General features: G+C 42.4%; 2 protein-coding genes across 4 annotated transcripts in view; one reads left to right on the forward strand and one right to left on the reverse strand.

The window, feature by feature from the left end:
* Positions 1–197: 197 nt before the first annotated feature.
* sin3b (SIN3 transcription regulator family member B) lies at positions 198–16,768 on the forward strand. Of its 3 annotated transcripts, none has more exons than XM_079350458.1 (19): positions 198–716; positions 1,838–1,944; positions 2,227–2,380; positions 4,407–4,772; positions 4,967–5,164; positions 6,191–6,319; positions 6,492–6,581; positions 6,767–6,885; positions 7,214–7,427; positions 7,752–7,868; positions 8,051–8,289; positions 8,596–8,779; positions 10,121–11,030; positions 12,220–12,389; positions 13,766–13,939; positions 14,578–14,670; positions 14,779–14,873; positions 15,182–15,380; positions 15,491–16,768. In XM_079350458.1, exons 1-19 carry the CDS (start codon positions 606–608, stop codon positions 15,725–15,727), a joined length of 3,906 nt encoding a protein of 1,301 aa, XP_079206584.1. In that variant the 5' UTR covers positions 198–605; the 3' UTR covers positions 15,728–16,768. The 3 variants fall into 3 exon arrangements, with proteins under 3 accessions (XP_079206584.1, XP_079206585.1, XP_079206586.1); XM_079350459.1 differs by having other exon boundaries at positions 6,504–6,581; XM_079350460.1 differs by having other exon boundaries at positions 5,009–5,164.
* A 1,039-nt stretch (positions 16,769–17,807) lies between these two features.
* The window catches only part of xpr1a (xenotropic and polytropic retrovirus receptor 1a), a 66,469-nt gene continuing 61,860 nt past the window's right edge, over positions 17,808–22,416 (reverse strand). The window contains exons 14-15 of the mRNA XM_079349689.1: positions 22,100–22,324; positions 17,808–21,228 (exon numbers count right to left, since the gene is read on the reverse strand). Coding sequence (XP_079205815.1) covers positions 21,171–21,228; positions 22,100–22,324 — 283 coding nt within the window. The 3' untranslated portion in view covers positions 17,808–21,170. The remainder of the gene's footprint in view (positions 21,229–22,099; positions 22,325–22,416) is intronic.

Here is a 22,416-nt window from a genome sequence, read left to right on the forward strand (position 1 = left end):
TCAGTCTCACGGTCAGCTCTCAATCTGTCCTTCATCTTGTAGTTGTGGGTTCAGTGTGAAGTAAGAAGCTATCGTTTAGCACGGGGGGTAACGTTGTTCCTTTGTAGCATTGAAGGGGGAGTGGAGCAATCTGATTCTTGTGAACTGAACTCCTCCCATTGTCGCGCCTGCGCAGTTCAATTTTTCACTCCTCTTTTTTCAATTTTTCACTCCTACTCTGGCTTCCGGACGCCAAGACAGACCGCTGCCGCCGAATTTAAAGAGACAGGCAATAGTTATTTTAAATACGATAAACGGCAACCATTGTCCCTTTGCTTTTTTTCTCTCCTGGCGTCTGTTGCCTGAGATTGTTTCAGTCGATGGAGATGTTTAATCAAAGTCGCAGCGAGTAGCAGCTTGTCTGTCATCACCATCCACTCTGCTGGATTTTTCCGTCCTTTTTGCTCTGTGTCGAGACTGTCCAGCCAGGCAAAGTAGGGTTTGCTTGCAGGCAGGCTGGCTTCCCGACCGAGAGGAAGGTTTGTCGGCTAGCCAACAACTGGAGGTAACACCGAAGCTTCACCTCTCAAGTTGTGGCTCACTAAGCCTCCTGTCGCCGGGATAACATGGCGAAGATTCAGGCGCACAGCACCGCGAAGCAAATCAACCAAATCCAAGACAAGCCTTACGTTATAACACAAAAGCAAGTGCAGCAGCAGCACTTCCAGAAGCTGAAGGTAAGAAGACAACGGACACGACAAGGGAAAAGTCCCTCAGAGTCAGAACCATTTTGTTGGTCGGATCATTGGATCTGGAGGCTTTTTTTCTTTTTCTCCTCTCTCTCGTCGAGAGTAGTGAAAAGGATCGGCTGGCTAACCCTCAGTTAGCTCGCTGGCCTATTAAAAGTAATTCATTGCCTAACAGGGGGGAACATTGACATTTAATCTCAGATGTGGAAAACTGTATTTCATTAACGGATGTGTTTGTGTGACAGTCGAGTGACACAGTTGGAGGTAGTTTCTTATTTACGATGTCAATAACAAGGCACTGTGAGCAAACCTTAACTCAAACCTCGGTTTGTGGGAAGTTCCTCCTTGTTCGGGGTTTTTTTTCACCCTGAACAAAGTGGAGGACGTCAGCCGAGCCAGGCTAGCCAACAACGGCTATTTCACTTCATTAGCAGCTTCATTACACGTTTCTTTGTTATCGCAGTGTTTAAGTATGACCAAGCTGTTTGTTGTTTTAACCAGGGACCTGCGTTGACTGAACATATTGTACGTGTGTGTTGTGTGTTGTAAGTGTTAGCGGAGTTATTATCGTCATTTGAGTGGCTGTTGTCGGCTAGCGTTAGCTCCAACTACCCTCTTCAAATGTGACAATGCTTTGTGAACACATATTGTTTTAAAATCGTAACCTGACCTAGCTTGGCCGCTACGGATAAAGAGAGCCGAGAAGCAGTGAACAAAAGCAGTTTGCTGTGTCTTGTAGTCACCCCTTTCTTTCTTTATTTATTTAGCAGTTACTTGTACAGATTGTACAGCTAAATAGTGCATTTGTTGATATGTCACCGTAGTAGACGACGAAGAAAGCAAACTTAGTGTCCAAAAATGTCCACATCTGAGGAATTAGTGCAAACATATGATGTTTTTGATTGTTACGAGTAAGACCTACCGATGCAAACAACTAATGAGAGCCAATGTATAGTCTAGCTATTGTCCCTTTTTTTTAAGAGCTTACATCGAGCTCATTCATAAGTTGTTTGCCCTTTAAACCTTTCCCTCAAGTCCAGCTGAGTTTGAATGTTCTTTATGGTGCATTGATGATGATATTTTTTTTTTGTGTGTGTGTCTGTGCATAGGTTGAAGATGCCTTGTCATACCTGGACCAAGTCAAGATTCGTTTTGCAAATGATCCTGGCATATACAACAAGTTTCTCGACATCATGAAAGAGTTCAAGTCACAGAGGTACAGGAAGTTAGTTCTAGTAGTTTGTTTTCTTTATGAGAAGACGCAAATATGAAAGCGTTTTACCATTTTTTTCGTACACCTGCTGCTGAGTGCAATGCTTAACTTGAATGTACTTGGATCAACAATGTATCGACGAACAAGAAAGTAATTAGATATACAAACGTAGCATCTTTTTCTTCACATGAGTTGTTTTTCTTAATATAGCACATGAGAGAGGAAGCTTGTCTTTATTTACCCCTGTCACCCTCGCCACTAACACGTCTCCTTTTTCTTGTGCAGCATCGACACACCGGGGGTGATAAACCGTGTGTCTCAACTCTTTCACGGACACCCAGACCTAGTCTTGGGCTTCAATGCCTTCCTACCACCAGGGTATCGGATAGAGGTCCCCAAGAATGGGGTAGCTTTCCTCCAATCTCCGTTCTCCACACAGGTAAGAGACTCCCCTCAGAGCTGAAGTGAATCAATTCGATAAACAGTTTTTTAAAGCTTTAAACCTGTTAAACTTCCAACATGTGAATCCTTTTAGACTCAACAAGCAATTAGAAACTTTAAAAAAGAACATTGTTTAATCTACTATGAGATCACAAACGTTCAGAAGTTGGCTGAATTGTAATACCCTCTATGTGAATGAGGTTTAGTAGTACGACCACTACAAGCTTGTAGCTATAATGATTCAAAGACAATTTGATCCACTTCCTCTTAGATTCAATTCTCTTCATAACTATTTTGATTTTTAAATATATGCACTGATAAAGTCTTTGACTGACTGGAACTTTTAGGCGAAAAAAAATCACAAAGAACACAGAACTTTAGTTGTCAGTTTCACAAGCATGAAGTCCTGCAGACTTATAGGTGCTGTGGACTTGACACAACATTGTTCTGCTGTGAGGACTGAACACAGAAGGCTCCTCTCTGACAAATCCAACCGCTGTAGTCTCTTGTTCATTTGTAAGTCAGTAAGTACTTTTTATTGAGTACAGCGCCCGTCACAAAACAGGGTCACCAAGAGCTTCACAGAAATCACATTAAAGGATAACAGTAATTATAACAACACCAACACAATGTCATAAAATGAACCCAATAAAGAAAGCTACTTTGAAAAGATGTCTTAAGCTCCTTTTTTTACGCCATCAGAGGATGCTGCAGAGAATTATTGCAATGGAAGAGTGTTCCAAAGTGTCAGAGCACAATCGCCTTTAGTTTTCAGACGGACCTGAGGGACAGCAAGAAGACCTTGTTCAAAAGAGCTGAGTGATCTACTGGGGATGTATGGGTGGACCAGATCAGAGATTTAACCAGGCACCGACCCGTGTTGCGCTCGGGGTAACAAGGACCTCAAAGTGAATTCTGAAGTTGGCTGGAAGCAAATGTAGAAAAAAATAAAATGACAGTCATGTGATGAGAGCTGCTGGACGTCGTCAACAGTCTCCTCCAGAGTTTGTCGATGGTTAAGGAAGGACTTAGTAAGACAGGTGAAACGACATTTCACTAGTCAAGCAAGGAAAAATATAAAAGCCATCATCATTATGAGCCAGTTCTGCATCATTTCTTAAGTGAAAGAAACATGAACGGGTCAGTTCTTTATTGTGCTCTTTAAAAAGCATTTTCTGACATATCAGAATATCCACCAAGAATCACATGTAAATGGATGTTTCTATTGCAAGAGTGTTTTTTTGTTGTTTTTTTTTAAGTAAAAGGATTGACTAAACATGTTGATTGTGCAATCTGAGGAGGCGTGTCTGTTTGCAGGGATGTCTCTGTATGCTAACAATATATGTTCTTGTTTTAAAGTCCTCCTACATTCAAATCATGTACAGACTTCTTATTTGACATAAAATGCTGTCATTAAAAACTGTCTTCTTGGATAAAGAAGCTTAACATGAGTGTGATATTACTTTGGTATGTTTGACACGATGAATTCATCATGTTTTGGCACAAGTTAAAGACTACTTGTGATTACACTGTTTTTTTTTCTCTCAGCTGATCTCTTGATTTATTCCATATGTAAATGGTAAATTGAGCTTGTATGTAGGAGTTCGGGATTGAACCCCCAACCTTCTGGTTCGGAGATGACCATCTTTACCACTGAGCCACAGCCGCCTGTATGAGGTCCCTTTTAAAGAACAAAATGTCTCTAGCTTGGGCAACACTTTCTGCTTGCTACTTAAAAGCACCATATGTTAAAGATAAAATAATGCTGGTGGTTGTACAGGGTTTTTTTAGCTTCTGAAGGTTAAAGTTTTGACACTTTGACTAGTTTGCAGGGTTTCAGAGTGAATGTGTAGTTTGACATGATGTGTTACAAGAGTCAGAAATAGTAATTTAATGTAGAGTACGGACTTTATGATGGAGAGTATTGAGTTGAGACTTAGGGTTCAGGTTTAAAACATTGTATTTTTAATTGTTGCACTTACCATCGAGCTTAATTTCTTCCCGTCGTCCTCTCATCTGTCCAGGTTTCTCCAGGCCAGCAGGGGAAGAGTCTGACCACCTCTGCAGTGACAGCAACCTCAGGTAGTGCCTCTGCAGCCCCGACAGAGACTGGACCTACCCAGACGACTGAAGTGAAGACGGCTTCATCGGATTCTACGTCTTCCTCGACTCCAGCGGGACCCCCAGAGCCACCAAGCAGGCTTTCTCTTCCTCTGATGAGCAGAGAGAGTCAGAATCAGGCCACCACTTCATCTGTGTCTCCGCCTGCCTCAGAGACGAGCCCCGTCGAGTTTGACAGTGCCATCAGCTACGTAAACAAGATCAAAAACCGTTTCCTGGACCATCCAGAGATCTACAGAGCCTTCCTAGAGATTCTTCACACGTATCAGGTACTGACAAGAGACAGAGTGAAGAATTAAGAATGATTTTATGCTTTTTAGCAAGAGTCCAGTTCAAGTGTTATTGTATAAGCAGCAGTATTTTCCTCGGAGAATAGTTCACATGTTTGTCTTCTCCACCATGACTACAGACCAAGACACGTATTGTTTTCAATTTTGTGCTGCTTTCTTAAAAATCTTTCTAGTTCCTCATCTGTGATCACCGTTTTCCTCTTCCAACCCCTCAGAAGGAGCAGCTGGAGGTGAAAGAAAGTAGAGGCAGCCGGGGCAGCAGTGGGATGACAGAAGATGAGGTGTTTTCTAAAGTTGCCAGTCTTTTCAAGGGGCAAGAAGACCTACTGGCTGAGTTTGGACAATTCTTACCTGATGCCAAGAGATCCCTGGTTAGTAAAGCAGCAGTACATTTTTCTGCAGTTTTCTTGCACGTTAAAGCAGTGGTTCTCAACACGTCTCGCCTCAGGATCCAACACCGAATCCTACAAGAGAAATTGCGACCCAAAATTGGGATATTTTTTTAAACAACCAGATATATTTCAGAAAAATTGTGCCGCAGACATTTAAAAAAATATTTGATGGAGGCAAGAAACTGAACAAAACAAACAAGTTTAAAAGCACTTTGTAGTCTTATGGACACCACATTTTTCCAGGCACACACTCATGACTCTCTGGAAACGGCTTTGTGGCCCACTTTTGGGTCCCGACCCACAAGTTGAGAACCATAGTGTTAAAGGTTATAGTGTAAACAATTCTCTTAGCAAAATACCAATACCTTTGGTACCAATATAATGATATATTTTTGATTTGTCTGATTTTTACACATCTCACAAGTGACACATTCTCATCTGTGTCACTGCACTTTAATAAGCTTCTTTAAAGGAGCAATACGCAACTGACACGTAGCTTTTAAAATTGGTACTGCAGTCCAAATCTATAACTTTGGCGAGAGCAGAGTCGTCCCCGCCCCCTCCTCCCCAGAGTCGATGTGATAGCAGGTTGCCATGTCACCGACACGGGAGCATCAGTGTGTAGCCAGCTCTGAAACAGGCTTGAAACATGTTTACATATTGCTCCTTTAATATTGAATTTAGTACTCTACATTACTTTCTACATTGACTAGATTCTACGGTCAGATCCAGAACTGGGTTGTACCAATAAATTAATTAATGTATTGGCAACTGTTTTTGATTTTATTTAACAGCCATGAAGCAAAAAAAAAAAAACCGAAACCTAGCATTTTTCCTCAGTCCCCTCTGAAGTTAAACGGGATTGTTCTCTTTTGGTGCGTTCCAAAAAAAGAAATGTAAGCCTTTTCAGGCAGTAAAATTATGCTACAGAAAGTCAGGATGGCCACTTTTCACAAATTTCTAACACCCCGTGTTGTTGTCCTGGGTTGCCCCTTTTTCCTGCAGTTCACGGGGAGCTCACTGACGGGAGGGAAAGAGCAGCTGAAAAGACCAGAGGAAGAGGACTCGATATCCAAACAGAACAAAAAGAGGCCCCGGCCCATCCTCCTGCAGCACATGTCCCCGCTGCTCAAGGTACAGTCTCTGTTCAGATGTAGTGTCCCAGGCATCACGCCAATACATCTAGACATGTCCTTGATCTGGGAAAAGTTCAGCAGCTCTTAATCATTCCAAAACAAACAAACAAAACTAAACATATTATATCATCAATAATCATCAATAATGGTATAATGGGTTTTTTTCCCAGAAAAAAATGAAGTATTCCTGTACCAAAGATCAGTCCTTTGCTTCAGTTGGAAAGCACGGCGTCTTAAGAGAATTCTCCTTCTTTGATAAGGTAAAGTATTGTTTCCAGGGCAGCAATGTAGGATTCCCCTCTTCCATGGTTCATTCTGTTCTTTTGAATCACTGCCTCTGTACTTCCTTTTTATCTCTCATCTATCTTGGCTATCCTTATTATGTCCATTTAATAATGTGATTGGTCTGATTTCCCTGTCACTTTCTCTCTCTCTCATCATTCAGGTTCGTCGTCTGTTTAAAAGCCAGGAAGTGTACGAGAACTTCCTGCGCTGCATCGCCTTGTTTAACCAGGAAGTAGTTTCGGGAGCGGAGCTGCTCCAGCTCGTCACTCCTTTCCTGGGGTGAGTGGACAAAAAGATGGCTGAGGCTGAAAACGTGTGTGAGATGGCTGTATGATAACAAAAGTGATGGCTGCACAGGTGAACTGGTAGAGTGGCAGGGAGCTGAGAGGAGCTGTGGGGTTTGTCTTCACTGTTGCAGAAGAGACAATCTGGTATCATTGCATGGAAGGGCAACACTTATAACACTGCTGACATTAAGAACATGCTTTGAAAACCTTCTCAGGATTTTAAAAAAAGAAAGTGTTTTTATTATCATTCTGATGAATCATGTTTTGGTTTTTGGTCAGCTGTTCTACTCCTGATATCTCTGTCACTCATCTCCTTACAGGAAGTTTCCTGAACTGTACACACAGTTCAAGTCATTTCTGGGGGACAAAGAGCTCTCTCATGCTGTGTCAGGGCTGTCGGATCGCTACATGGAGGGGGGAGGGGGCCGGGAGGTGGATTATGCTTCATGCAAACGCCTCGGGTCCAGCTACAGAGCCCTACCCAAGACCTACCAGCAGCCTAAATGCAGTGGACGTACCGCTCTATGCAAGGAGGTACACTCATGTCTTAATAGGCTAAAAAGTCTAAAAACATCAGTGGATTGCTTTTAGCGGCCCTGATACTTATATCTACGACGCTGTCATACTCACATGCTTTGTGTGTAGCTTTAAGGTCTGTTCACTTGTTAGACTTTCTCATTAAACATTTGCAAAGCTAACTTCTCATCAAGTTAACACCATGCTAGCAGTTGTCTTTTTTTCCCCGCCTTCGCTTGTTTTTAAACAAACGTCATGAATGATACAAAAGTGTGTCATTATGAAAAAAGGCTTCCTGATGAAAGCATCGTTTGTTGAGTGATTTACTCGTTGTCTTTGCAGGTGTTGAACGACACCTGGGTGTCATTCCCATCTTGGTCAGAGGACTCCACCTTCGTCAGCTCAAAGAAGACTCCTTATGAGGAACAGCTGCATCGCTGCGAGGATGAAAGATTTGAAGTGTGTACAGCCTAAGAACTGTTCTATTTGAAATTTGTAAAGAGCGGGGAGGCTTGTATAAACACACTCTGTGTTTGAGTCCCTCTTGTAAAGAAGAAGTAATATGCTTGAACACACAGCACATTGGGCTCTACACTGACTCTGTACTGCTCTGCTCTACACTTCAATCTTTTCACCCACAGCTGGACGTCGTCCTGGAGACAAACCTGGCCACCATCAGGGTGCTGGAGAGCGTCCAGAAGAAGCTCTCCCGTCTTTCCCCAGAGGACCAGGACAGATTCCGATTAGACGACTGCCTCGGCGGCACTTCTGAGGTCATCCAGCGTCGCGCTGTGTATCGTATCTACGGTGACAAAGCTCCTGAAATCATTGAAGGACTGAAGAGGAGTCCTGCTACCGCTGTGCCTGTTGTGCTCAAGAGGTAAGGACCGTCTTTCTACTTCCCACTTCTTCATCTGTAAAAAGTTTGATGGGAGACAACCAGCGTCTAACCGGTATGAGGAGTATTTCCTTGAAGATAAACAGCTCGTTTACTGCTGGAGGTTTGTGGTGGTATGAGGAACATGCAGGACCAGCAGAAGCTTTCAACAAAGTATTTGTGTTGTCAGTATACTGCAGTAAGCACATAAATGTGTGTTTGACATCATATAGAAAGTCAGACATGTTAGTCATATGCATGTACTGGCATTATCTTTGGAGTACATTTTAGGTGTGTTGATCTCGACAGGTTAAAGGCCAAGGAGGAGGAGTGGAGAGAGGCCCAGCAGGGTTTCAATAAAATCTGGAGGGAGCAGTACGAGAAGGCATACCTGAAGTCCCTCGACCACCAAGGAGTCAACTTCAAACAGAACGACATGAAGGCCCTCCGGTCCAAGAGTCTGCTCAACGAGATCGAGAGTGTCTACGATGAAGTAAGTCCTCGTGTTACATGGTAGTTCATCTTTAAGACTGCTTTGTGCAGTTGGAATGGATTTACTCCGAACTTCCACCACATGCGTTTGCATCGCGCGTCCACTCCGGTGTGGTGGCTCCGTGCACCCTCGCCTGTTAACACCCTCGGCCTGTGTTCTCCGTCAGCAGCAGGGAGAGCACCGCCGGACAGCTTGAGTGCAGAGAGAAGGAATTTTACAGAATCACTCGGAGCGAGATCATACGGTGTAACGTTGTATAAAACTCGATAGAAACCTTGTAAGCAAATAAACAAACACGCAGTAATTTTTCTGCGCTTCTTCTGTGCTAAATTGATGCGTTGTGCTCCATCATCGGGCAAAAAAATAGAAGCCGTGCGTATCTGAGACGGAGCACAGTGGAGCCAGTAGAAGCACCCGCATTGAATAAAGTTAAAGCCATCAGCTCTGACTGAACACACGTGGAAGTTTGCTTGTGAAATAAGAATGAAGATTATTTCAAAGCGTGATTGAGCAAGTTAGCGCCCCCTGACAATTTACTACCTGCCAGTCTAAAAAAAAAAAGCATTGTAACAAATATGCCACCCAACAATATAAAAACAAAATCAAAACGTGTCAATGGATGCCGTCACACTGGTGCTTATTAATGAGCAGGGATTGGGTGAGTTTATATTTAGGATTTATGAAATAAATATGATTTTCCTGGTCAAGTCTAATCTGGTTTATATTTGAGGGGTTATTTGCGAGAGGCTGTAGAAACAGGAGTTGACAAAACAAAAGTAACTTGAGAGCCTTACACGACCCATTCAAAAACATCAAATCAAACATGGAAGGGAAGTTGTTGTTGTTGTTTACTCATGGTTGGCCCAGGAGATACTCGGCTTCATTTCTTGAACTCGAGGAGTAACCTATTTGCCCAAAGGTCAAGGCCTCTTTGACCTCGTGCCCTCCTCTCCTCATGAACATATCTGAACAACGGCACGAGGTCAAGCCTCAAAATGAGCTCACGTCAGTCCCCTTCTTGTAAGCGAGATGAGTCGACTGAGCGTTACCTGTGGATTCTTCTTTTATGTCTGGTTTATATTTATTTTTATTTACTAAGTACTTGTTAGTAGAGCGACATTTTCTGGTACTGTGCCTCTCCTGTAAGTGATTGTGCTGCGACCTCTCCTTTTGACCACAGGCCCATTTATGCTGTTCATAAATGGTGTTGGTGGGTCACACTGATGGATTGATTCTGTTGGTAGAAGAACACACAACCAGACACGATGAAAACCTCTAAAGTCAAGGATTTCTAATAGTGTGCATATTTCCTTCATTAATCTCTGTTTTTGTGTTTCTCAGCGACAAGAGCAGAGCACAGAAGAAGGCGGCGTTGGACAGCAGGGCCGTAACGGCTCCGGCGCTGCCACATCGAACGAGCCTCACATGGTGTTCACGTATGAAGACAAACAGATCCTGGAGGACGCCGCCTCGCTCATCATCTACCACGTCAAACGTCAGCCCACTATCCACAAAGACGACAAAGACCACATCAAGCGCATCATCCAGCACTTTGTTCCCGACCTGTACTTCTCTCGCCGAGGCGAGCTCAGCGATACTGAAGACTGGACTGATGAGGAGGCCGAGCCTGAGGATGGGGCTGAGAGAGGAGGAGGAGGAGGAGGAGTTGTTGGTGGAAGTGGAAATGGAGCAGCAGCAGCAGCAGTAGCAGGAGGAGGAGGAAATGGTCATTCTAGTAATACACCAGGAGCAGCAGCAGCAGCCACAGGTGGTCAGTCTCAAGTCCTACCTGCCCAGTCACAGTCCCAGATCCTGTCCCAACCTCAGCAGCAGCTCAACGGGGAGTCCAGACGGAGGCGCTGTAGCCCATCCCAAACTGCAGACACGGAGGCCTCGACCACCTCCACTAGTATGAGCCAGGCTGCAGGCCACCCCCCATCCACCCCTTTAACTACACCGATGGAGACGAGCTCAGGTGTCACGGGGGAGAAGGTGGACCTGCGCGACCCTGAAGCAGAGCACCAGAAGGAGCTGGATGGAGTCTACAACCTTTTCTACGTCAACAACAACTGGTACTTCTTCCTGCGGCTGCACCAGACCCTGTGTTCACGGCTGCTGCGGGTTTACCGACAGGCAGAGCGACAGCTGCTGGAGCACAGAGCGGAGCAGAGCCGCGAGAGGCTGCTCATGGCCGAGGGGAGGAGAGAAAAAGCATGCGACCTCGCCATGGAGCTCCGCCTCAAACAACCCAGTAAGTACAATCATAGTATGACTGTCGTATATTCAATTATCCTTCCGTTATTATCAAGAGCCACATATTACATGGAGGAGGGAGATGAGTTGATGATTTTTTGTTCGTGACGAGATGAATGAAAGTCAAACAGTTTGGATGTTTAGACCAACGTTAACTGTGATGAGTCGTACTACACGATTAAAGCTCATTTAACAAACATCCCACCACAAAATGATTCCCTTTTCTTTGTCAGCATTTAAAAACAACGACGTGTTTGACTGAAAGGTTTTGTAGTTACAGGATGTAATTCTCAGTGGCTTTTAAGGGACTGACCTTGGTTCGAAGCTTTGAGGAGCTTTGTGACATGTTTGATCAGACAGATAGCTTTGAGCAGGAGTAACACGATATTTGCATTGCTGCTGTAAGGAAGCTTATGTATTTTACATCAAGGCTTTTCCATAGCAATTCATGCTAATTTGAAACCTGATGCGTACTATTGATTTGACTGCAGATGATCTCTCCAACAAGCTTTTAAACATGTGGTCAACGAAACATAAGAATTGGAGAATGAGCATCAATATGTTGTTGACATGTTTACATGTTGCCATCAGTCAAAAAACCAAAACTAGGTGCACCACATGTGCAGAGGTCACCGCAGCGACTGTGGGATCAAATCCAAACCTCTTGCTTCATGTCATCCCACAATCTCACTAAACCTAATAATATATCTTCAGTGTGGTACCGAGAGAGAAGGAAAGCAGCAACATCTCACATCTGAGAACCTGGGACTAACAAATGTTTCCCTTTTGGATTTAAGAAACTAAGAATTAGTAATCAATAACAGAGTATCTCCTGCCAGACATGCAGTATTTTTCAGATGGGAAAGTCCGGATGGGCTGATGTGAGAAGGCAGAAGCATATTTACATAATTCACTTCGAGCTAATAGGAGCAGGAGTGACGTTTCTATACTGACAGCTACACGGTGCATCAACCACGACCATCTCCGTGCACGTGATTAAACGGCTGCATCATGTTTTCTGTTTGTCAGTATGTTCTCCGCTCTGTGTGAACAGCCAGGTCAGGAGAGTCTCCGGAGCAGTCGTCCTGTAATTATCTAGATATTATCCAGAGAGCATAAAAGAAAACTGTCGTGACACTGTAATGATGTGCTTCAGTAACAGGTGTAATACCGCTTTCTACCTACAGGTGAGGTGGAGCTCGAGGAGTACTACCCTGCTTTCTTGGATATGGTGCGCAGTCTGTTGGATGGAAACCTGGACTCCACACAGTATGAAGACACACTGAGAGAGATGTTCACCATCCACGCCTACATCGGCTTTACCATTGACAAGGTCATCCACAACATCATTCGACAGGTAATCTAAGTCAGATGGCACACTGAGCGCTCATATTACACACCTTCAACTAGGGCTGGGCGATTATACCTCAAATACAATTAATGAATAATTATTTAGTTTATTTTTTTCTCCTCTTGTCCAACTTGACTGTAAATATGCTCAGCTATTAGAGGGGGCATATAATGAAAGATAACATAACTTTAAGATTTTAAAGAAACACTCATGACATGTTCATGGATGTTTATTAAATATTTAGAACTGAAATCAACGCATCAGTGAAACTGAGAATATATTTTAAAAAAAAGTTGTGGAATCAACTTGTGGAAATAAATAACTTTCATCTCCTTGAAACAAAATTGATTTGAAACGTGTTGTGTGATGAAGGTGCCATGTGTTGCTTCCTTTCATCTTTTAACTTAGAGAAAAAGCACACCCTCGATGTCTGCTCCACACGTTGATCTTTCATTTTCTCAAATAAACACAAAGAAATTATGCTATTGATGTTTTTAGTGCCGAACAACAACAACAACATCAGCACAGAGAAGAAAAGGAGAATTAACACACAAAAGGACACAAACGCAAAACAACATAAGAAAAACATTTAGACATTTTCAGAGTCTAAAAAACATCAAAAAGTCTTTTTGATGTTTTTTTTTATCTGATCTTTTTTGCTCAGAGATGTTGGACATGTAACACAGAAACAGTTCAGTTCGTGGATGCTTGTATGACTGCGCGCTGCAGCTTCATATTTTCTTTAACAGAGTTTCTCTAACTTTACAGCCGGCTGTGACATTACTAGCATGACGCTACAGATTTTTAACTGCAATCCCTCCAGCTGTTACCTGCATGATGCAGATGGGCTGAGAGAACGGACTGTGTGAAAATTGAAATATATTTCAAAAGCCTATGATGTCGACCCCCTTTGTACAGCCGGTCGACACTTTCACACTGCCTTCTCTTCACTCAGACTCTGCACAGGGATTTAGCGGTAGTGTTTATTAAAGGCGTACGACTCGAACCGTCGGGGGGGGATCCAAACGGAGCACCGATTAAGCCGAATCTGTTTCAACAGCACTAATGTCACACACAGACACGGAAAGAAAGGATATCCTGTAGCAGCCAGGTTATCAAACAGTGTAGCATTGTGTCTGTGAAACTGATGTGAACTGACCAGGTGCTGCCTGTTTCCAAAACTTTGCTCCAGATGTTGCCGTCGTGTCGCAAATTAGACGGCCACATTTTACACGTGGTGGAATGATTTTAAGGGGACAGTAAATGAATGAACACACACACACACACACACACACACACACACACACACACACACACACACACACACAGACACACAGAGTTTAACACTGTCATATTCTAATCTGCATTCCCTTTGACTCCAGCTGCAGCACCTAGTGAGCGACGAGGTGTGTCTGCAGGTGGTGGATCTTTACCTGGCTGAGAGGAAGAGAGGAGCGGCAGGGGGAAACCTGTCTTCACAGTGTGTCAGAGCAGCCTGGGAGACGAGCTACCAGTGGAAAGGAGAGAGAGTCATGGCTGAGGAGAACTGCTTCAAGGTGAGCTCTGAGTCCTGGTAATTAACCACTGAATAACACAGACTGTGACATTTTGCCTTTTTTGCAGGTAGCAGAAGTGGGGAAAAAAACAACAACAACAACATTGTTTTGTTGCCATAGAAATATTCTTCAAAACATGGCAGATTCTTGTAGCATCCTTTTTTAAATGACTGAACAGCATTTAATATTCTCGGAACATTACATCTATTCTGTGCCTTCCTCACGGGCACCTCTGCAGTGCTCAGGAGTTAGCCTGGCACCTCTCCAGCTACCAGACCAAATCAAGACTTGCTCCACACGGTGACTGGAACAAGCAACCCTCCAAACAGAGCTGATGCTGCCCCCTTTATTCTTCACTATCAGTTTATCGCTTTCTGTCCAAACTCTGTTTTCTAAAGATATTCAGGGCTGCAGACGCTCTACTTCCTTTTTTTTTATTCGAGATAGCAGCGACTATATTTCAGCCTCGGAAAGATTCTTCAACTGAACCAGCTGTCTTCACCTTTCTGTTCTTCACACGTCTTTCCTTCTGATTAGAATACGTTCATGGTCTTCGGTGTGATCTTCATCTTTGTCCCTGCTTCACTTCACTTTGAGATGATTTGGATTTATTCGTGTTTCGTTTTCTTTGTCATCAGGTGATGTTCCTCCAAAACGCAGGTCAAGTGACGATGACCATTGAGCTCCTGGACACTGAGGAGGCTCAGGCTGATGACCCGTTAGATGTTCAGGTAAATACACCCTTTATAATAAACCAAATGTTCTTATTGACGACTGACACAGAAATATACGTTTTATGTGATTTAACATTTCTGAATCTGATCTGTGTTCTCCCTCAGTGCCTGTCGAGCTACATGGAGCAGTTTGTCGGAACGGAGTCGAGTCTGTGTTCTCAAGTTGACGGTTATTTCTTCAAACCCGTTTTTCTGCCCAGGTATCCCCCGTTATCATATTTACAGGTTTAGACCTCAACACACCAAATCTCATTTTAATTGTGTGTACTCATTTTGTAGCCATTTATTTTAAGTTTGGAAGTCTCTTTTGAAATTCTCTAATTTTGTGTGAAGGAAGTCAATACTCTTTTCAAAATAAAGTCTGAAATGATAGCAAGCTGGATCAGGTCAATCATCATTTTAGACATTTGTTATTTATAGTTCAACCATTCTTTCCCAAAAGAAACCCCTCCCAAATTTGAGATCTAATCAGAGGTGACATGTCTAACGAGTGCGTCTCTTCTTTGAGGAACCTGCGGCGTTTCCGTCGCTGGCAGGTACGGCAGGTGGAGGCGATGCGCTGCAGGAGAGAGTGGCACCGGCAGCTTGGTGTGGAGAACGCAGGGAGTCTGGACTGTCGATTTAAACTCAACACTCACAAGATGGTGTTTGTGATGAACTCTGAGGATTACATGTACCGCAGAGGAGCGCTGGTCAAGGCCAGGAAGGTAAGTCGTCGGCGTGTTGTAAGCATTTGTGATGCGATTTTACAAGATATGACCATCCAGTTTGAGGTTGCTTCGAAGAGGTTCTGAAAGTTCTTCCTCTTCCTCCGCAGTCCCAGCACAGAGTGGCAGCGGGCCAGCACGAACGCTTTGACAAGTGGCACCAAGGCTGGCTGGCCGATCACGTCGCGGCGTCAGCTGAGCGCTCAGTGCAGAACTGGCTTATGGGAGAGGAGGAGGAGGACATGATGCCCTGCAAGACTACCTGCTTGCCGACTGAAGTGAAAGGGCAAATGGTGAACAGATACAAAGTTCATTACAGCGGTAGCAAAGCCCCGGCCTCACCCTAGAGACCTGCGAGAAAAAAAAAAAAAGATGGACACAGTACGCACACATACACACCGGTAAATGCATGGACATACAGGAAATTCCTACACTAAAAACAGACATAAACAGCTGCAGTCCTCCTTCTCCACCTTCTTCAACAATGTGTTCACTCCCTCACTTCCACTGATGGGTGAAGAAACAGGAGTGAGGGAGTGAGTGCACAGCGAAGGGATGATGTGGAGAGAAGGGACCAACACAGACAGTGCAGTAATCAATGAGCGTGAACTCGGACCTGATCGACGGGAAGAGTTGGACACGGCGGCACAAACGTCAGTAACATCATCACCATTATTCTAGCTTCTCTGGTGGCACTAAGCATCGATCAGACTGAAGGACACGGACAGTTGACCAGGTGAGAAGTTCTGCGATCATGGAATTTGTTTCAGAAATGTGAATGTCTGTTTCTTTTTTTTTTTCTTTCTTTTTTTTAAGTCGAGTGTAGATTTTAGCTTCTAAAGCCAGAGAGCCTTCTGTTTGTTGGTTGCTTGATTTCTGCGTGTTTATATGGAGAGATAATGGTAAATGTGTGTATGTATGTGTATCCCGCTCTTCATTTTGTCTGTATGCCGTGTGCAGGCTCTACGACTCTAGTAATTGCATTATTACTGTACGTGCATATATACAACAGGGGTCCTGCATTTTTATATGTGCATCTACACGAGTTGAATGAAGCATCTTAAGATCATGTGGTTCTTTACAGTGTTTGCTGTCAGCCAACTCTTGATGTTTGCATTCTGTTTTTTTGTATTTCTCCCTTTTTTTTTGTGTTGTAGCTAAATAAGACATCGCCAGGGCAACAAGGAGTCCTTAAAAGTAATTGGTTTAATATGGATGAAGCAGTCAAATTATGTATCATATTCATGATACTAAATGTTTACTTTGTATTGTCTTTTTTTGCATACTGACATTGAAAATAAAGCAAAATATCAGTGTTAAAATAGAATGTATAACATTTATCCTGTATCAGTTATCACAAAATAAACAACCTAGTTGTGACCTTCTTAGATCCTGACTTCCAGGCTGTTTGTTGGCCCCACTTAACTTTAACACACCACTTGTTGGATAGCAGAAACTGAATTATTGAGCTGAAACGATTAGACAGTCAATGTGCTAACCCTGTTGTGTATTTCCAAGCAGACTGTGAGGTCATGTGGGCGTATTTGGTCAACGTAGTTTAAGTTAAAGGACTTAGTGCTTGATTGATTTGAAATTTTAAAAATTCTAATTTTTCTTTTGACTGTTTATTTTTTTTACAAAAAAGAGTTGCACTACAAAGGCCATAATAAGCTGTCCTGGAGCTTTTTATTTTGTTACATAATCACTGCAGTGAAGTTTCTGAATATTATCTGTATTGTAGTTTTTGTAGGTATTGTAGTTTTTTAAATGTTCCTTCATGTCAAGGACCACAGGTCCATTTGAAGTTACAAGTAAGAGATATTTAAGCATATTAAGACGATGGGAGTTTGCCTGGGAAATTGTTTAAAGGGATACTTCACCCATTTACAAAATGAGGGTTGGATTCACGACCATTCAACACTACTACCATGTTTCTAATGATACACAGCTTCATGTAAATGGGTGAAGTATCCCTTTAACGTTACTCCAAGAGCCCAGTGACCTTGGGACTTTTTCTGTAAACTGCTGAGGCGAGGTGAAACGGAGACCCTAGCTTTTAAGTCACACATCTGTTTTTTGTTTAAAGGGTGAAGATTTTTAGTGTAAATTTGAGTTTATTTGGTGGTGATGTCTCAAAGTTTAGTGTTCACCTTTGATTTAGTAGCAGCCTCTTCTCTGCCAGGAAGCTGGCATCTCATGATGATTCATTCATGTTGACTGCACGCCAAAGAGAACTGCTTCTGACCCAATCTTCCCTCGGCGAGTTGCGACAAAATATCACTCAAATCCCAGGAAACTGCCCGTGGTTTTGAACGAGTTCCTCAAGCTGTTAGGAACCCAGTTGTCAATCTTATGGCCTTTCTGGCACAGCTCAAACTTTAATAGTAAAGAGTATTATTTTAAAAAAAAAGAGACGAGAGGCAGAGCGAGTTTTAAAAATAATCGTGGTTTATAAAACCCAGATATGACAGGATCACCAAAGTGGATACAGAAATACAAATACAATCAGGAAAACCATCAGAACAGTGTTATACACTCAACATGTACAAACTACTCTTTAAAAGGGGCTCATAGAGAGGATGGATCAGAATGTGAGACATCTTCCTTTCTCTGTCTCTTAACATCACATTTAGCCACAATGTATTTAATCAGATCTTTTTTTTTTTTGCATCTTATCAAAGTCGAACATTTATCTACCAAACTACGGGTACTATCACGTTCAGCTAGATTAGAGAGAGGGTACGAACAACATCGAAGGAGGGACATATCAAGCACTTTAACATCATGGGAGTTTCAGCAAGCAGTGAAAACAAAATCCTCATCACCCATGAGGAGAAAAAAAAAAAGGATGTCAGGGCTTAACGCCATCATGAGCTCATCAGAGACACAAACTCTACAAAACAACCCTGTTTTTGTTTCCACATACCGAACATCTGTGGACAGACGCTGGTCATTATAACATTAGTTTCTCTCACATGGAAGCCTCGCAGAAATGCCTCCAGTAAGCTTATAAAACATCCGAGATGTGTTGGTCAGGGATCAGTTTAACATTATGTTTGGGTGTGGGTCCTCTCGGGGGGGGGGGGGGGGCTGTTCATGTGTGTTACAGTACGACAGTTCTTCTGTCAGCAGGTACCACAACATATTCATGCACGTACACAAATGTACAAACATCTGCCCGTTTTGTTCCCCCAACCACCTCTAACTCCTCCATGGACACAAACGCTACACTCCCCCCCCCCCCCCCCCCCCCGGAGAGGACGAAGCCTTTTTCAAGGCTTTTATTTCAGGTTCTTTTATTTTAAAGAAGGAATAACCGGTAAGATACGACCAATCACATTCTCCACTTCTATGGGGGTTTTTCCTTCTGTTTTCATACAAACACATTCTGAAAAGATTTACACATGACAGAGTGCAGGATTATGACCAATAAAAAAACAGCTCTTAATCACCTAAAAAATACTGCTTGTTTGAAGCAAGAATGGCAACAGATGCACTCGATCACTGTCCGAGTAGCTACAATGATCGCTAATATACACATTATTAAATAACTTAACATCTATGTACAATGTAAAACAAAAGCAGCATGCAGGCAAGACAACAGAGCCTTTTTACAAAACATATGCTGTAGTGTTAGGAGAGAGGCAATATGTGTGTATGTTTGTGTTACGGCATGTGTCCAGTGTTTTTAAATAGATAATCTACCCTTCTTCTACATGTTACATTTTCCTACTTTCCAGTTCACTTTAAGCTCTTGACACACAGAAGCTGATCAGTTTTTTTTCGCCGCTACGGGAGGAACACAAGCAGAAGAAACAGGACTATCATGTGAGACGTGTGTCTCGTTGCTCTCGGTCCAACGATGACGGAGGGAAGCCGCACAGGGAGGGACAGCAGAGGGAGAGCGAGAGTGAAAGGGGGAAGAGAAACGTCCTTTCTTTAAAAGCTAAGGGCTCATTTACAACACCAGCAGCAACATATAAAAAAACAGCTTTTCCCCCCTGATCTGTAATTAAACATGACATTTGATTAATCAAATCAAATGAAATAAAAGTGCTAAAAACAAGGCAACAATACACATAAGACAAACAGCATATCTGTGGTGACAGAAACACTGAAAAACAATCGCAGGTAAAATGTTCTGTTAAAAAGGCTTCTGTTTGTCAGATTAGCAGAATGACACATTTGACTAGAAGAAAGGAGCCAGATCCAAGATTTAAATAGCCACGTCATTAAACTACCTCTCTATAGGCGGTATGATGTTTTTCCTTCATCTATATATTGTTTGAAGAACTGAGTTGAACTCAAATCAGAAGAGGTTACTGTCTTTTTTTTTTTCTTTTTTTTTGTTTTTCACAACATTCATGATTGAGATTCATTCCATTTTAAAAGCGCTTCCTATATCCTCTTAGGTGCTTTACCCATTTTCAAACCACAGCAGTCTTTTGGCACTTGCTAACAGTTGAACAGTTGATATTAGAGGGATTTCTAACAGGCAGCTTACCTGCTGATATAAAATGACTTTAAACGTTGTGGATCATTTTTGTGCAGGTTGGATAGACAGAGCTACTGTAACCACAGTCACATTCATATCAGAAAGCTTTGGTAGTTAATGCAAATAAAAGCAATACACATACATTAACTACAGCTAATAGGGCACTTTAAAGATGACAATAATGACAATTAGCTTAACACTAATTTGAAACTGGGGATATATATTCAGGTCGAACGATGAGCTTATTAAAAATGTGGCAAGAACAAGAAAAACGTTTCAAACATTATAAAATACATGAACAATCATTGTGTGGAAACAGCACATGTAGAAGTACTAAACGACTACAACAGAGTAACAATGCCCATCAAAATATATGAAATATTGTACAAAGAAACTTCACAGACTAGAAATGTTTGAATCAAAAACATCTCCTTTTTGTCACTTGATTTTTTTTTTTCCCGTTTTGTGTATCAAATGCACTTTTCCTGCAAGTGCCTCGAGGGCTGACTGACGGTATTAAAACAAAACAACAAAAGAGGGAGTATAAAAGGAATCAACCAGCTGAAACCAGTTGATTTGTTTTGATATGCTGTGATGCGTGTTGAGTCCTTCCTCAGGTTTATATTGATTTATATTTAGTCTTTTGATTGGCTTGTCACCTCCCTGTTGATCCTAGAGTATAAAGACGTGTAAACAGTCATCTGTAGCCTTTTTATGCAGCTTTTGAAAAATAATAATAAAAAAAAAGTTAAGAAAAAAAACTAATTAAATAGACACAATTCAATAATCAGAAGAGAAAAATCCCAGGGCAGTGTGGTCTGTGTTTCCAGATACATGCAAAAGATCTCCCTGTCTGTCTGTCTGTCTGTCTGTCTGTCTGTCTGTCTGTCTGTCTGTCTGTCTGTCTGTCTGTCTGTCTGTCTGTCTGTCTGTCTGTCTGTCTGTCTGTCTGTCTGTCTGTCTGTCTGGCATTACCTCTCTCTTTAACTGTAGCAACATGACACTATGTTTGTGCTTCAGCATGTTTTCTTTTTTCATGTGTTTTGTGTGTTTCTATCTATACTTTTAAAGACCAAACGAACACTACAGGATGTAAAGATGAGGTAAACTGTCCGAAGGGAGGCCGGTGTGCGTCCTCATAGCTCTAAAGGTTCAGACTGAGGGTTTAAAGGTTTCTAGACTTCTTACTATGAGGGAGAGGGGTTGAGGTTGGACGGTAGTGATGAGGTCCTTAGAAGTATACTATCTGTGTATGTGTGTGTGTGTTTGTGTGTGCACGTGCTGATGCTGCGGACTCAGCTGAAGGCCTCATCATCCGTGTCTTCAATTAGCACCTTGGTGTCCTTTTTCGATCTGGAAAAATGAGGTGAAAAAAGACAATTACTTTTCAACAGATATTATTTTTCCCCCTTTTTGTACTCATTAACAGTTACATCTTGCTCCATGTCACACAACCACTGTCCTCTGTGATTTCACTTAGGTGTTCAGTATCTGCCTCAAATTCTTCTTGAAATTCTCGTATGCCAGTCAGTAAATTACCAGCAATTTTCTTCCACATATATTATGCATCAATGTATTAGGGCTCCTCAGTATCAACCAATACTAATGATTTGATTTGCTAGTTTTTGAATACCTGTGAAAAAGATGTTAAATGTGCAAGACTTAGTTGTCTCAGCAGGTCTGATATTTTGTGATTTATAAATATCTTTAAACGTGGTCAGCAAACTAAGCTGAGCAACCAAATCTGGACAATGTTGAAAGAATCATAAAGACCTTATTTTTCACCTCCTCGGTGTTAATACTACATTTTTTTCCCCACAATTGCTAAAACATTAAATGACATCCGAATGTTTACAATATATGGTTATACCTGATTTGTATACACACAGGTACATAGATATTTACATGTGAACACACTGTTATCGACGGAAGAAGAAAACGAGAGGAAACACATTTGATGATACACTTTTTTTCCTGGAGCGACTTCTGATACATCAGTGTTTTCAGCGCTGATGTATTTGACGGCTGTGTGTATGATGTTAAAAAAGTGTGTAATTGAAAGCACTGACAAAACTGTTTGATTTTGCCAGGAAACTCAGGAAACTGGACTGAAACAGTCCAAAGAAGGAAGGTTTCAAGAAAATTGTTTTAGCAATTGTGAAAAACTGTACGACTTCAAACATGTAAGCGTGACACAGATGTCTCCATCCATGGTATTTCTTACTGTGAGGAGGACAGCAGGGGGCGTCGAAGCGACAAGCTGTAGGATCTCTTCCAGGTCTTCTTGCCTGAGCGGTTCCGGACCCCGTCCTCCTGGTCCATCATCTGCTCCAGCAGCGTCTGGTCGTCAGCGTTTAGAGGAGCCACAGAGATGTCCCTCACAGCTCGGAACTCACCACAGTTATTCAGGTGCTCGTTCTCCAGACGGAAGAAGTTCCACACAAAACGCCTGAAGAGAGCAGGTGAGACAAATTGTAATCCTGCAGAGGTCTTTCTACTTCGTAAGGTTTGTACGGAGAATAAGTCACTTAATTGAAATGT

The sequence above is a fragment of the Symphodus melops genome (genome assembly GCF_947650265.1).
Source record: "Symphodus melops genome assembly, chromosome: 8".
In the NCBI taxonomy this organism is placed as follows: Eukaryota; Metazoa; Chordata; class Actinopteri; order Labriformes; family Labridae; genus Symphodus; species Symphodus melops.